The 13522-nt window shown below is 39.7% G+C and overlaps 1 protein-coding gene across 4 annotated transcripts in view; it reads right to left on the bottom strand.

The window, feature by feature from the left end:
- UNC5C (unc-5 netrin receptor C) overlaps positions 1-12744 on the bottom strand; it is a 536701-nt gene extending 523957 nt beyond the window's left edge. For 2 of the 4 annotated variants that reach the window (XM_073601191.1, XM_073601177.1), the window contains exon 1: positions 11842-12744. In XM_073601191.1, coding sequence (XP_073457292.1) covers positions 11842-11956 — 115 coding nt within the window. In that variant the 5' untranslated portion in view covers positions 11957-12744. The remainder of the gene's footprint in view (positions 1-11841) is intronic. The other 2 variants (XM_073601183.1, XM_073601198.1) reach the window with 2 other exon arrangements.
- Positions 12745-13522: the final 778 nt, after the last annotated feature.

Raw genomic sequence — 13522 nt, forward strand, 5'->3', positions numbered from 1 at the left:
CAACTCAATGGGCATTTGGCAACAGTTCACACATAACTGCTATTTCATAGAGCAGGTTCCATCCGGTATAAAGAGCCAAGCATCTACTTTGCAATCAGTACTTGCAAGCTTGTTGGAGCTGATCAGTGCAAGCTATGGATAATGGCTTCTGTATTGCTGGGTTAACGTCAGCTGATTAGTATAATACTATAATGTGACAAAATGTTTTGGTTCCCTGCATTCTAGTGCAAGCAAATGTATGCAGTGTTTATACAGTTCGCAGAATCTCACTCAAATGCCAGTGTTTATGACACACTTTAAAATGTGTAATGCATGAAATTATACATGAAGCTTCCAGGCCAGAGCAAGAGGCTGGTTCATGTTTTATTGTTTTACGGAAAAAAAGGTAATGGTTTCATAAAAGGGCCGCCTGAAGGAGGAGAAACAAAAAAAAACAATATTTTTTTATGTGGTATATAATGCAGACATGTTTTAAAGATATAATGCAAATACTTCCTTATGTGCTAAGACTGTAAACCTTTTAACGCCATGCCTTTGGTCTACCTTATGCAGATGTCTGACTTATCTAGGATAGTTATGACTATAAATCGTAACCTCTTCCAGCATTGCCTTTTAATCTACATCCAGATAAAACTGCAACCCATACTGACTGTGTCTATCAAAACACAAAACGAAAAGCAAAGCATGTCTGATCCAGGCTCTGAAAGGCTTGCCTGCCTCTGTGTCAATCAGGGAAAAAACATTTCTTATCTGTATCCAGAATGATGAAACCACAAGGGTAATATCTAAGGCAATGCTCATTCGCCCAATTCAAGCGTATCACGCTTACAACTAGACTTCTACACAATCAGTAACGACTCACATACCAGTGGTCTGGAGCCTCAGTATATTGGCCTCAAATGCTGACTTTGTGACATTGTGTCTACTGCAGGGTTGAAGTAACCCCCCTCCCAATCCTCTTTATGATCAGTCAGCAAATAAGTCATTGGTGAAAGGCTGTAGAGCAGTGCCGAAATACGATATGACTTAGAAGTAACCAGTGTTAATAATGAGAGCATAACAGGCTGTCTAGAGACAAATGTCCACATATGCCGCCCGTTAAGTAAGTTGTCAAGCTTATGATATCTTAACCTGCTTGACTTGACCTACAGTGATCAATAGGCTTTGATAATCATACTTCTGCAGCAGCATTTCTCAACCTTTTTTTCACGGCACCCTTTAAAAGTATTTCATTATTAATAAACCTTGCGCCAGATGGTGTTGGAATGGGACCGCTGCAACAAAATCCTGAATACTGAATTAAACTGTAAAAAAAAAAGAGTGCACTATCCCTTTAAATCTGATAACTAAACCAGCGCAAAAAAATGATATACAGTAAAACCTTGGTTTAAGAGTAGCTTGGTTTGAGAGCGCTTTGCAAGACAAACAAAATGTTTTAATAAATTTTGACTTGATATAAAAGCAATGTCTTGATATACAAGTAGCATCATGTCACAAATGAGTATAAAAAAGAAGAGAAACGCCTCTAAGTGTAGCAATATGGTTACATTTAATGAAGGTGCCACATTTAGCAACTCACATGGTTGATGATTAAAACAGGCACATCTAAATATGTAGGCATCCGGGGGAAAGCTGTTCACATAAACCATCCTCCCCGCCACCATCTACGTCATACTTTCCACGCTGCTCTCCACGAGCGCTTCAAGCATCGCTTTCAAGGTAGTCTTCCCGGTCACGATTGCAGACTGAGAGCAGTGGGAGCCGGCGGTGTGGAGGATGGTCTATGTGGACAGCTTTACCCCAGATGCCTGCATACTTAGATGTGCCTGTTTTAATCATCAACCACGTGAGTTGCTAAATGTTGCACCTTCAATAAATGTAATCATATTGCTACACTTAGGGTCCTTTCACACGGGACGGATCCGTGATGATCCGCCCCGTGAACATCCGCTTGCTCAGCGGGGATCCCCTCTGAGCAGGAAGATGACAGGTCCATTGCTGCACACTGTGCAGCGAAGAACCTGTCAGAGCGCCGCTCTCCCCTATGGGGGATCGGATGATGACGGACTGTAGAGTCCGTCGTCACCCGATCCGATCCGAAAACAGATGCAAAAGTAGGTTTTTCCTCCGTTACACTTTTTCGGATCAGAGCGGGTCGGATGTCAGCGGACATGTCACCGCTGACATCCGACGCTCCATAGAGGTCTATGGAGGGTCCGTTCAGGTCCTCCTAAAAAACTAACAGGCGGACCTGAACAGATCGTTCATGTGAAAGAGGCCTTAGAGGCGCCTCTCTTCTCTTTTATACTCCGTAGTTCCTGCTGGATTTTGCTTCTAATCCCCTATATGGAGGCTGACATTTGTGGATGGACATTTTATGGTTACACAACCTGGTCACATTGCTATAATCTTTTTATATGAACTATAAACTGAAAGACCTATGAATAAATGGTTGTGGAATGAATCACCTGAGTTTCAATTATCTCTTATGGGGAAATTTGCATTGATATACAGGTGCTTTGAATTACAAGCATGTGTCCGGGACTAATTATGCTCGCAATCCAAGGTTTTGCTGTATACAAAATTGCATACAAATACATTCATAAATTCATGTGCATTACTAAAATTCATAAACTTGCAAAAATGAATAACCATATAATCAAAAAAAGTTAATCATTAGTGAATTCATTATAGATCGTGATATATTCAAGTGCTTCCAAAGTGCTCAGTGCTCCAAAACTATGTAAAGTGCTCCAGTGCAACAAAGGTGCTCTTCAAAAGAGTATGATTGGCCTCTTACCAGACAGGGGAGATCTCAAATTATAGGGATCAAACAGCGCTAAACATCTCTTCTGGATATCCAACGCTCTCACCAACAGGTTAGCTAAGTGACCCCGTCAGTAAGATAGAGCTTCAGTGTCCCCACTGCTGGAGTGTATGCCTGGTATCCTTCTCCACGTCCACACAATCAGTAGCCATGCACATTAAATATAATGAGAAGCCACATAGCGTAATGCAACTAAAAGAATCTCTTTTTATTAAAAGATACAAATGCACACATATATCCAGCAATACAATCGCAATGTAACAGAGCATGGCCACAAGACCATCCAACCGGCTCCTGTGTAATGACGTCATTAGCTAACCGGATGCCGGTTGGTGAGAGCGTCGGCTATCCAGGAGAGATGTTTAGCACTGTTTGATCTCTATATTTTGAGATCTCCCCTGTCTGGTAAGAAGCCAATCATACTCTTTCAAAGAGCACCTTTTTTTGCACTGGAGCACTTTACATATGTTTGGAGCACTGAGCACTTTGGAAGCACTTGGATATATCGTGTTTTAATATGAATTCACTAATGATGGACTTTTTTGATTGTATGGTTATTCATTTTTGCACGTTTATAAATTTTAGTAATTCACATGAATTTATGACTGTATTTGTATGCAATTTTGTATACATCATTTTTTTACACTGGTTTGGTTATCAGATTTAAAGGGAGAGCGCACCCTTTAAAAGTATGCAAAATCTCAAGGCACCCCAGTCCCACATGTATAGAACATAAATGTTACTTCTCAATGGTTAAACTGAGCCTGAACCAATGCACACAATCGCCCTAATGAAATGAAATTTCCATCAGAAGCCCCCCTTCATGTCAGAGGCTCTCCCATCACATCAAAGCCCTTCTTCTTATCAAGCTGCCCTCAAGATGCTGATTGAGGGCAAATTGGGTTCTGTGCTTTTGGTACCCTGGATAAAACCCAGATAGCACCTCAGGGTACCGCAGCGCCATGGTTGAGAAAACGCTGCCCTAAAGGACTCTTATAAAAATGCTAAGGTATTTGTGACACGATTTTGTATACAAAGTGAAAATGATTTTATTTTTTTGCTTTGCAAGTGTTTAAAGTAGTAGTAAACTTGACATTTTTATTTTTACCTATGAGTAAGCTTATAATAAAGCTTACCTCTAGGTTAAATGAATATCTCCTAAATGTGCACCGTTTAGGAGATATTCTAGTGAGCAGCGGCCGGTGACGTCACTGGCGCATGCGGTCTAAAGCAACGGCATACCCGTGGCATGTGTGGGAGTGATGTCATCACGGCTCTGGCATTCAAGTGGCAACAGCCCACGAACACAGAAGGAAGACTGGGTGAAGATAGGATCTTCTGCAGCAGTGACAGTGTTCCGCTGGGGGCTTCATTTCCAGGTAAGTCTTTCATAATCATTATGCCTTTACCTTTTAGGGAGAGGTTTTTTCCCCAATGTTTACTATTGTTTTAAACCCTGTTGTAGATTTTCATTGCTGTCTGTGTCTCCACTGTGGAGATTCACCCCTTATATTTGTCCTGGTGACCATTATCTCTGGGACAGAATGCGATGGCAAATCAAACATTATGACAGTATATTTATAAAACTGTGAATGTGACATTCACCAACCATGCACCTGCAGTGAATGTTTAATTATTCTCACATTCACGGCTTTATAGATATTTCCCTCTAGAGTCACAGAAACAGGAGGTAAGGGGAACCCTTTAAATGGGGACATCAGTTCCAATGGCAGCTGTCTAAGATGGGATATACTGTCATTTTGGAAAGGTTTCCTCCTACTTCCTGATGTGTCCCTGGGACAGAAATTGAAAGAAAATTTGTGTGATTTATATCAGCTGGCTGCACACTACTCCATTTTACGATGGCAATAACTGAGTATTATAGGAGGCTTAGGGTGACTGACTCCAAGATCTTGGCAGTTGACCAGGAGGAGACCTTGGGACTGATACATCCATTACTTCCATTTCTATGAGAAAACATTGGTGCTTTTTACACAAGACATTGCATTTGTTGGGAACAAAGTTGCATCAGAACTGAAAAGTTGGTGAATGTATGCCTGTTTTTCTATAGACGTCATAATCAATGAAACACAGGGGTTGATTTACTCAAACTGGAGAGTGCAAAATTTGGTGCAGCTCTGCATAGAAGCCAATGAGCTTCCAGGTTTTATTATCAAAGCTTCATTGAACAAGCTGTAGTTAGAAGCTGATTGGCTACAATGCACAGCTGCACCAGATTTTGCACTCTCCAGTTTTAGAAAAGCAATCCCACAGAGTTTGATTTTACTAAAAATAGTGGTGTTTATTTACTAAAACTGGAGAATGCTAAATCTGGTTCCGCTGTGCATTGTAGCCAACCAGCTTCTAAGTTCAGCTTGTTCAATTAAGCTTTAAAAATAAAACCTGGAAGCTGATTTGTTTCTATGAAGAGCTGTACCAGATTTTGCACTCTCCAATTTTAGTAAATCAACCCCAGTATATCTGAAAAGGAGCTCCAGAGATTAATCGGGCGTACACACGGTCGGACTTTTCAGCTACAAAAGTCAGATGGACGCCGACGGACCAAATCCGGCGGACAATCCGATCGTGTGTGGGCTTCCCCGGACTTTCAGCGGACTTTTCCAGTCGCAAATCTGACAGACTTTAGATTCGGAACTTGCTTCAAATCTTTACGTCATAACTCCTCCGGACCCAGAAATCCGCTCGTCTGTATGCTAGTCCAACGGACAAAAACCCACGCTAGGGCAGCTATTGGCTACTGGCTATCAACTTCCTTATTTTAGTCCGGTGTGCGTCATCACGTACGAATCCATCGGACTTTGGTGTGATCGTGTGTAGGCAAGTCCGGTCATTAGAAAGTCCGTTTAAAGTCCGCCAAAAGTCCGTCAAAAGTCTGTCGAAAGTCTGTCGGACAGGCTGTCGGACTTTTGTAGCCAAAAAGTCTGACCGTGTGTACGCCCCATAAGTACATTCAGTTCAAGGGTATAGGTCACAACAGCTACCACTACTAAGAAGAAATAGACTTGATAGACTTTACATGTATTAACAATCTGCATTTCCCTTCATATCTTGTATATAAACTGTGTTGGGATGTTATATTTTGATCTATTTTACATTATGAAGGGCTCATCTCTGGTTCTCCAGGTATTGAAATGTCATAGTTAATCTAACCTTGTCCATGAGCATAAGCTTTACAGTTGTATTTAAAATATAAGGATCATTGTATTACATTCACTGCTATTTTCATACAATAACTGTAACTTGAACAGTGGGAGAAGAATAGTTAGGATAATAGACAGAAAAGTACTTACAACCTTATTCTTAATCATTGAAATGCGTAATTTACTGCCCAGGATTGTATTGTTTTTTATTAAGTCAATTTTTTTTCCTCTGCTAAACTAAGTGCAGGGTTCACTGTGTAAACAAAATGAGTGGTAAATCAGTCCCATCCTGTACCAAAGCACTCCAGCCATAGGATTCATCAATACCATTTCCACGGTTTCATGACAAACTCTAAAAGGTTTAGACTGTTTAGTTCAGCTGATTAAAAAAGAACCTAAGCATTTTTTTCCAGGAACCATAAAACAGCTTCCTCCCAAGCATTAACAAATCTGCTCATCTTCATTATTTTCCGTACCATACTCCCACTCAACAGAACAACTTGCTTCTAGTCACTATGCTGGGATTTTTATTAGTACATGCCATATATATGAAGTTACACAGACAAATACATTGAACAAGGCCCTCCCCACCTATTATAATGATTTGCGTAGGTCTTTGACCTATTATCCTACATTGCTGAATAGTTGCCAACGCTGCTGCTGAGCCACCAAAGCCCAACTGTACCGTCTTAGAGGACCCTTACATTTCAACGTTACGCCCTGACTCTTGCACTGGCATATTTTTTGCATGTAAACATTGGTTGTTGAGTAATAGAAACATAAAAAATTTTCAGGAAGTAACCAGATAATAAAAATGTAGTCTATTAGGCACAGATGGAGTTTTTTGTGCAATAGGTTGAAAACTCACAATATAACACCTACAAAACCTGGAAAAGTGCCTGAAAATCAGACAAATAGCAACCATGCTGAAGTATGATACCAAAGATGAAGTTAGTGCTCTATGAGTAAATTAATAAACACTTTTAATAACGGATGATTTACACACCGGCTAGCTCAGAGTCAGTGAAGCAGTGAATTATTGGGTTATTAAATTCCACAATGAACTACCTTCATTACAGAATTTTGGAACAGAGATGAAAGGTTTCATCTAGTAAAACTGTGACTGGCTGGCTACTTGTGTTACACAGATTTCAATAATCTGTACTTCGTTGATTTCTGGAAGGTGCTGTGATGTCTATCTCCTCTGACCTTTGTTGAGTCCATGTCTGTAGATCTTGACATATGATAAAGTAGTGACATGCAACACATCTCTTTTAGAATAGACAGCTACTGCTTTAAAATATTCTTCCCATGGTTCATCCTAATAGGCTGGGTCTGGTCTGAACAGATTTACATTAAAGAAACTCAATCCAGTCATATAAAAAAATAGCACTTTGGAAAAGAGCTGAACCATCAACAACACTTCACAGTACAATAGGCCCTGTCTACTATGGAATTCCAAGGCTATGGCCAAGGATCTTTATTTAACCATGGTCTATGTTTTATTGTCCGATGTTTCCTAAATTATAACGTACTTGAACCAAGGTTCTTTTTACAAACGCCTTGTTAAAGAATCTATCTGCCATCCTATTTTTCGTAAACTGCTATAAGCGAGATGTGGACACTACATGTACCCACAATAATAGAAATGAATTACTATAACCAAAATGAACCTGACCTTACAATTTTCCATCTATTATTATACATAAGAGCCAATCCAAACTAGACCAATCCAAACCATTCAAATTAATGGTAAATGTTTACATTCAATTTCTTTTTTTTTTTTCTTCTTCAAAGATCTCACAACTAGCTTCTAAAATTTTAGCATAATATATAAACATACACACAGTATATAAATGTAGCTTTATCTGCATATGTCAGACATCCAGACATCGTTCCTTTGCAACTTGAAGGAGTTTATACTTTTGCCAAAAAAAAGTGGAAACCACTTTTGAAAATATATGCTGATAGTTAATAGATCATAATGGATTGAAAAAAAAATCACTACACTGCTGCAAAATATTGTCAATTACTGAACTCTGTCCTCAGATTCAGGGGGGGTTTGGGGTGGATATCAAATGTACTTGATAAACAGCTATCAATTTAAATCCACATGCAGAGGCATAGCGGAAACATGTGCCTTGGTTCTCTTGTCTCATTCTCTTCTCAAGGTAGTAATCCCTTTATCTCTTGCCTGATTGTCTTTATTGATCTTGTTTCCCACTAGCCCATCCTGGTTTCTTTGTAGAATTTTATCTAAGTAAGAAGCCTATTTGGAAGCCACATGAGCAAAAACACTGTCACAGCCTTAATGCGTACTGTTTCTCTATTATGTAACTTTCTCACTTTAAAAAAAAAAAAAAAATATATCATTTCAAAAGTTCAACTGGCTGCAATGTTTTATATCATTTAAACACACAATGATAATAATACAGTTCAGAGCTAGAAAATCATTTCTCTGTTGACATTCCTTCTGCAATATTCTCGAGTCAACTCCACGGGATTGACTTTCTTTGACACTTTAAATCTCCTATATGGCCTTTGGGTTTGTTCTGGAGGTTGGGAGCTATTACAAGCAAATAATAGATGTACATCACAGCGAGGGCAAGGTATAGACTTACAGACTCTCGAGACTTCTCCTAAGATACACAATTTAGTGTCATTATGTATGTGTGCATACATATATATGTATATGTAATATATATCTATCTCTATCTCTCTCTCCATCTCTCCATCTCTCTCTCTCTCTCTCTCTCTCTATATATATATATATTTTATAGACACACACACACACCACACACACCAATGTATATATGTGTGTGTGTGTATATATATATATATATATATATATATATATATATATATATATATATATACACATTCTGTAAGTTATACAGCATGGATGATTAAGGTCCAGCATATACCGTATCTCTAAGTCAATTAACTGTTTAGCATATCTTATAGTGAGACTGTTCTAGAGACAACTTTTTTACAGTTTACATGGTTAACAAGGTATTGCTTTACAAGCAGCGACACAATACTTAACAAAGAGTGCAAGGACTTTGCTTAAACCTTTATATATGTCATCATACTTTATGCCAGACACTTTCAATGTATGCCATACAAACTTATGATAGATAGATAGATAGATAGATAGATAGATAGATAGATAGATAGATAGATAGAGTGATAAAACAAACAAACAAGCACACACACATACATACACATACACACACACATACATATAGCATAATCTATATTGTTATCAAATATATATTAAATTATCAAATATATATTGTTAACAAACAGTATATGTATATATATATATATATATATATATATATATATATATATATATATATATATATATATATATATATATATTTTTTTTTTTTTTTTTTTTTTTTTTTTTTACACTGAGCCAATGTATGTTGGTGGAAATATTAGATTGCACTTTTTCTTTCCAGAGATTGTTACATTCTCTAGTATCTGTGGTCCGTACAGTAGGCTTCCCTGGAGTACATCAGAAACAATCACACAGCACCGTGTAAAGCAATGACACTGGAGCTATTAAAACAATTAAAGGCTTAGAAGAGCAGTGGGAATGGTGTCCTGATGTGTTTGCAGTGGAAACATATTTCTCAGCGGAGCGCAAGTCCCTAATGACTCGCAGTACCTGGCCTGATCTAGAACAGGCTGGCAGCAGTCAGCCAGGCAGGCAAGCAGAGTGCTAACACCCCGCACACTTTGCCAGGACTCTGCCCTTCTAAACCCAAAGCTCTGTTAGTCAGTGGCAGCTCACGATCCTCTGCCCTTGTCACTGAAAAATGCGAGCACTGCTTCACCAAACTCACATATCGTCCCCTCCGACAAATACACAATCATTGATCTCACGGTGTAAAGAACATCTCCTAGAACATATAGGGAGTACATACCATCTCATAGAACATATATAGGGGATCAATACCATCTCATAGAACATATAGGGAATCAATACCATCTTCTAGAACATATAGGGAATAAACACCATCTCACAGAACATATAGGGAATCAATACCATCTCCTAGAACATATAGGGAATAAATACCATCTCCTAGAACATATAGGGAATAAATACGATCTCATAGAACACATGGGCAATCAATGCCATCTCCTAGAACATATAGGGAATAAATACCATCTCCTAGAACATAGGGAATAAATGCCATCCCAGAGAACAAGAACATACAGGACAGAACTAAGATCTCTTTGAAGCCTACAGGGGGAAAAAAGACCTCATCGAACATGTATCGTATATAATCCCATAGGACCTAAATGGGATTAAAGATCTAATAAAGACGATTTCATAGAACGTATGGATCTCATAGAACATATAGGCAAAAAAAGATTTCTTAGATCTAATAAGGAATAAACAAGATCTCACAGAACATATAAGGTATAACAGCTCACAGAACCTATAGGGAAAACAGATCTCAAGAACTAAAAGGGAGTAAAGAAGATCCCACGGGGCTTATAGAGTATAAAGAAGATCTCATAGAGAAAATCTCATAGAGGGCATACAGAAGTTCGCATAAAAAATATAGGCATAGAGGAGTTCTCAAAGAACATATACAGTAAGCAGGGAAGATGTCAAAGAACATTTAGGATACAGAGAGCATCTCATAGAACCTAGATAGAACACAGAACATATAGGACATAAAGAGGATCTCATAGAACACATAGCACATAGAGAGGTTCTCACAGAACATTAAGGGTATAGAGGGGATCTCACAAAGACATATAGGAAATAGAGATAAAATCATGGAATCTATAGGGTATAGAGAGGATCTCACAGTATATATAGGGTACAGATAAGATCTCATAACGTCATAGGATATAGAGATCTCATAGAGCCTATAGGCTGTAGAGTGGATCTCTTAGAATGTATAGGGCATAGATAAGATCTCATAGATCATATAGGGTATAGAGAAGATTCCATTGAGCCTAATGGGTATGCAGATGATCCATGGATCGTATAGGGTATAGAGAGGGTATCATAAATCATATAGGGTATAGAGAGGATCTCAGAGAACATATAGGGTAGGATAGCATAGATCATATAAGGTATAGAGAGGCTATCATAGATCAACCAGAGTATGATACCATGGATCATATAGAGGATATAGAGGATACTCTAGATCATATAGGGTATAGAGAGAATAGCATAGATCATAAAGGATACAGAGAGGGTATCACAGAACATATAGAGTATAGAGAGAGTCTCAATGAACATATAGGGTATAGAGAGGATCTCACAGAACATACAGGACATAGCGATAATATCATAGAACATATAGGGTATAGAGAGGGTCTCGTAGAGCCTATAGAGTATAGAGGATCCCATAGATCATACAGGCTATAGAGAGGATCCCATAGATCATATAGGGTATAGGGGGATCTCAAAGATCATATAGGGTATAGAGAGGATTTCATGGATCATATAGGGTATAGAAATGGTCTTAGAACATATAGGGTATGGAAAGAGTCTCAGAACATATAGGGTATGGAAAGGGTCTCAGAACATATAAGGTATGGAAAGGGTCTCAGAACACATAAGGTATGGGAAGGGTCTCAGAACATATAGGGTTAGGAAAGGGTCTCAGAACATATAGGGTTAGGAAAGGGTCTCAGAACATACAGGGCATAGAGCGGATATAATAGAACATATAGAGTATAGGGAAAAACCTATAGTGCAATGGTTGTTCTATAAGAGACATAGCAGGTGAGAAGGTCTGGTCCTCCTCTGGAAGCCTTCATCCCCATCATCCTGCCCACCCAGCGCTCCCCCCAGCTGCCCACCCGGTAAGTTGTTACCTTGAGCGGCGAAGGTGCTGCCGGCGGTAAGTATGGCCAGGGCAGGTAGGAAACACATTTGGAGGATGTATCCCAGCCTGAGCCCACAGCTGGCCGTCTCCAGCCCCTTCCTCATCCTACAGGGAGACACACAAAGCCGGCTCCGTACAGCTGGGCACAACTCCACTTTGTTGAGCACTGCGAGCGCCTGGCACTAGTTACACTTGGAAGTGCATGGATGTGTCGGAAGTCACAAGGAGCTCATACCCCAACGCCCATAGGAACTAACCACCGCTCACTTGTTCTGGCTTCATTAATCCTTGGTGACAGATCAATCAAAAAGAATCCTAAAAAGAAACACAAAAATAGGTGTGCTGTGTATCAGATGAACGGAGACCAATCCTCGGAGGAAGAGAAGCTTGCTTTCCAATCTTGCCAAGAAGTATTAGTGATGGTGAGAAGAAGAAGGAGTTCAGATCCTAGGAGCCCAGGAGGAGGGTGAAGCATGAGGAGCTGAGTGCATGTGGAGAGGACACAGATCGCTGTGTGTGTGTCTTCTCTGTGTCTTCTCTGTGTCTGTGTGTCTTCTCTGTGTGTCTTCTGTGTGTCTTCTCTGTGTGTCTATGGGAGTCTGCCTCTCTTCTCTGTTACAAGGAGACTGGGAGAAAGTCAGCTTGTGCTACCCTGCTCCCTCTTCTCCCAGCCCTACCTCCCTGTCTGTACACAGCTCACAGCAAACACAGAGCTGGATTCCATGGACTGGGGCTCAGCACTCACTCACTGCACAACACACTCTGCACATTTCTCCTTCACTGCTACACTCCATTCATAAGCCCTTCTGCTGGCACATAGGAGGACTGGAACCTATGCACCTCTTCCACTCCTTCCTTGCCTTTCACTGGGAGCTCCTTCTCTACTTTCAGCATTGTTTTAATGCAAACCATAATTACAGAGGCATCGGGTAAGGCTGGCGTTGCACGTTGGAAAGTAGTCATTTTTTCAAAACAGACGTTTGATTATCTAAGCGTTAAAGGGGATGATTTGATAATCGCTTTAGATAAGCGCAAGTGAAAAAAATTGACAAACCTATTGGGAACAAACACATTTCTACGAGAAAAATCGTAACTAGCCTTATATGCGTATGCGCTTGTCAAAGTTAAAGTGGAACTAAAGCTAAATAATAAAAAGACTGCAAAAAAAAAAAAAAAAGAGACATGCAAAAACACACACCTGCCTGCTTGCATTCTTCTATTGAATGCACACTGAGTGCTACATTCGGCCTCTATGGACGCCTAGTGCTGGACTCAGGAGCGCGCCCGCAAGGTGACCCCCAGGAGAACGCTTCTCCCAGGGGGATTATCTGATGTGGGGAGGAGCCGAGAGAGCCGCCGAGGGACCCCAAAAGAGCAGGTTCAGGGCCACTCTGTGCAAAACAAGCTGCACAGTGGAGGTAAGTGTGATATCTTTATTATTTTTAATTTTTTTTAAAACAAACCCTTACAGTCACTTTAAGCAGGCAGGTTATTCAGTTAGTGGCAGTGTATTTGATATATACATACAGAATAGTATATATATACATACACTCTGCATCCAATCTAGCCTATAGCTACAGTGCATTTGGTGGTGTATTGTTTCTAATACACTTCAGAAGGTGTATTAATATATATATACAGTATACAGTCTAGTGTATATAGAGAGAGAG

This window comes from Aquarana catesbeiana, linkage group LG01 (genome assembly GCF_042186555.1).
Source record: "Aquarana catesbeiana isolate 2022-GZ linkage group LG01, ASM4218655v1, whole genome shotgun sequence".
NCBI lineage: Eukaryota > Metazoa > Chordata > Amphibia > Anura > Ranidae > Aquarana > Aquarana catesbeiana.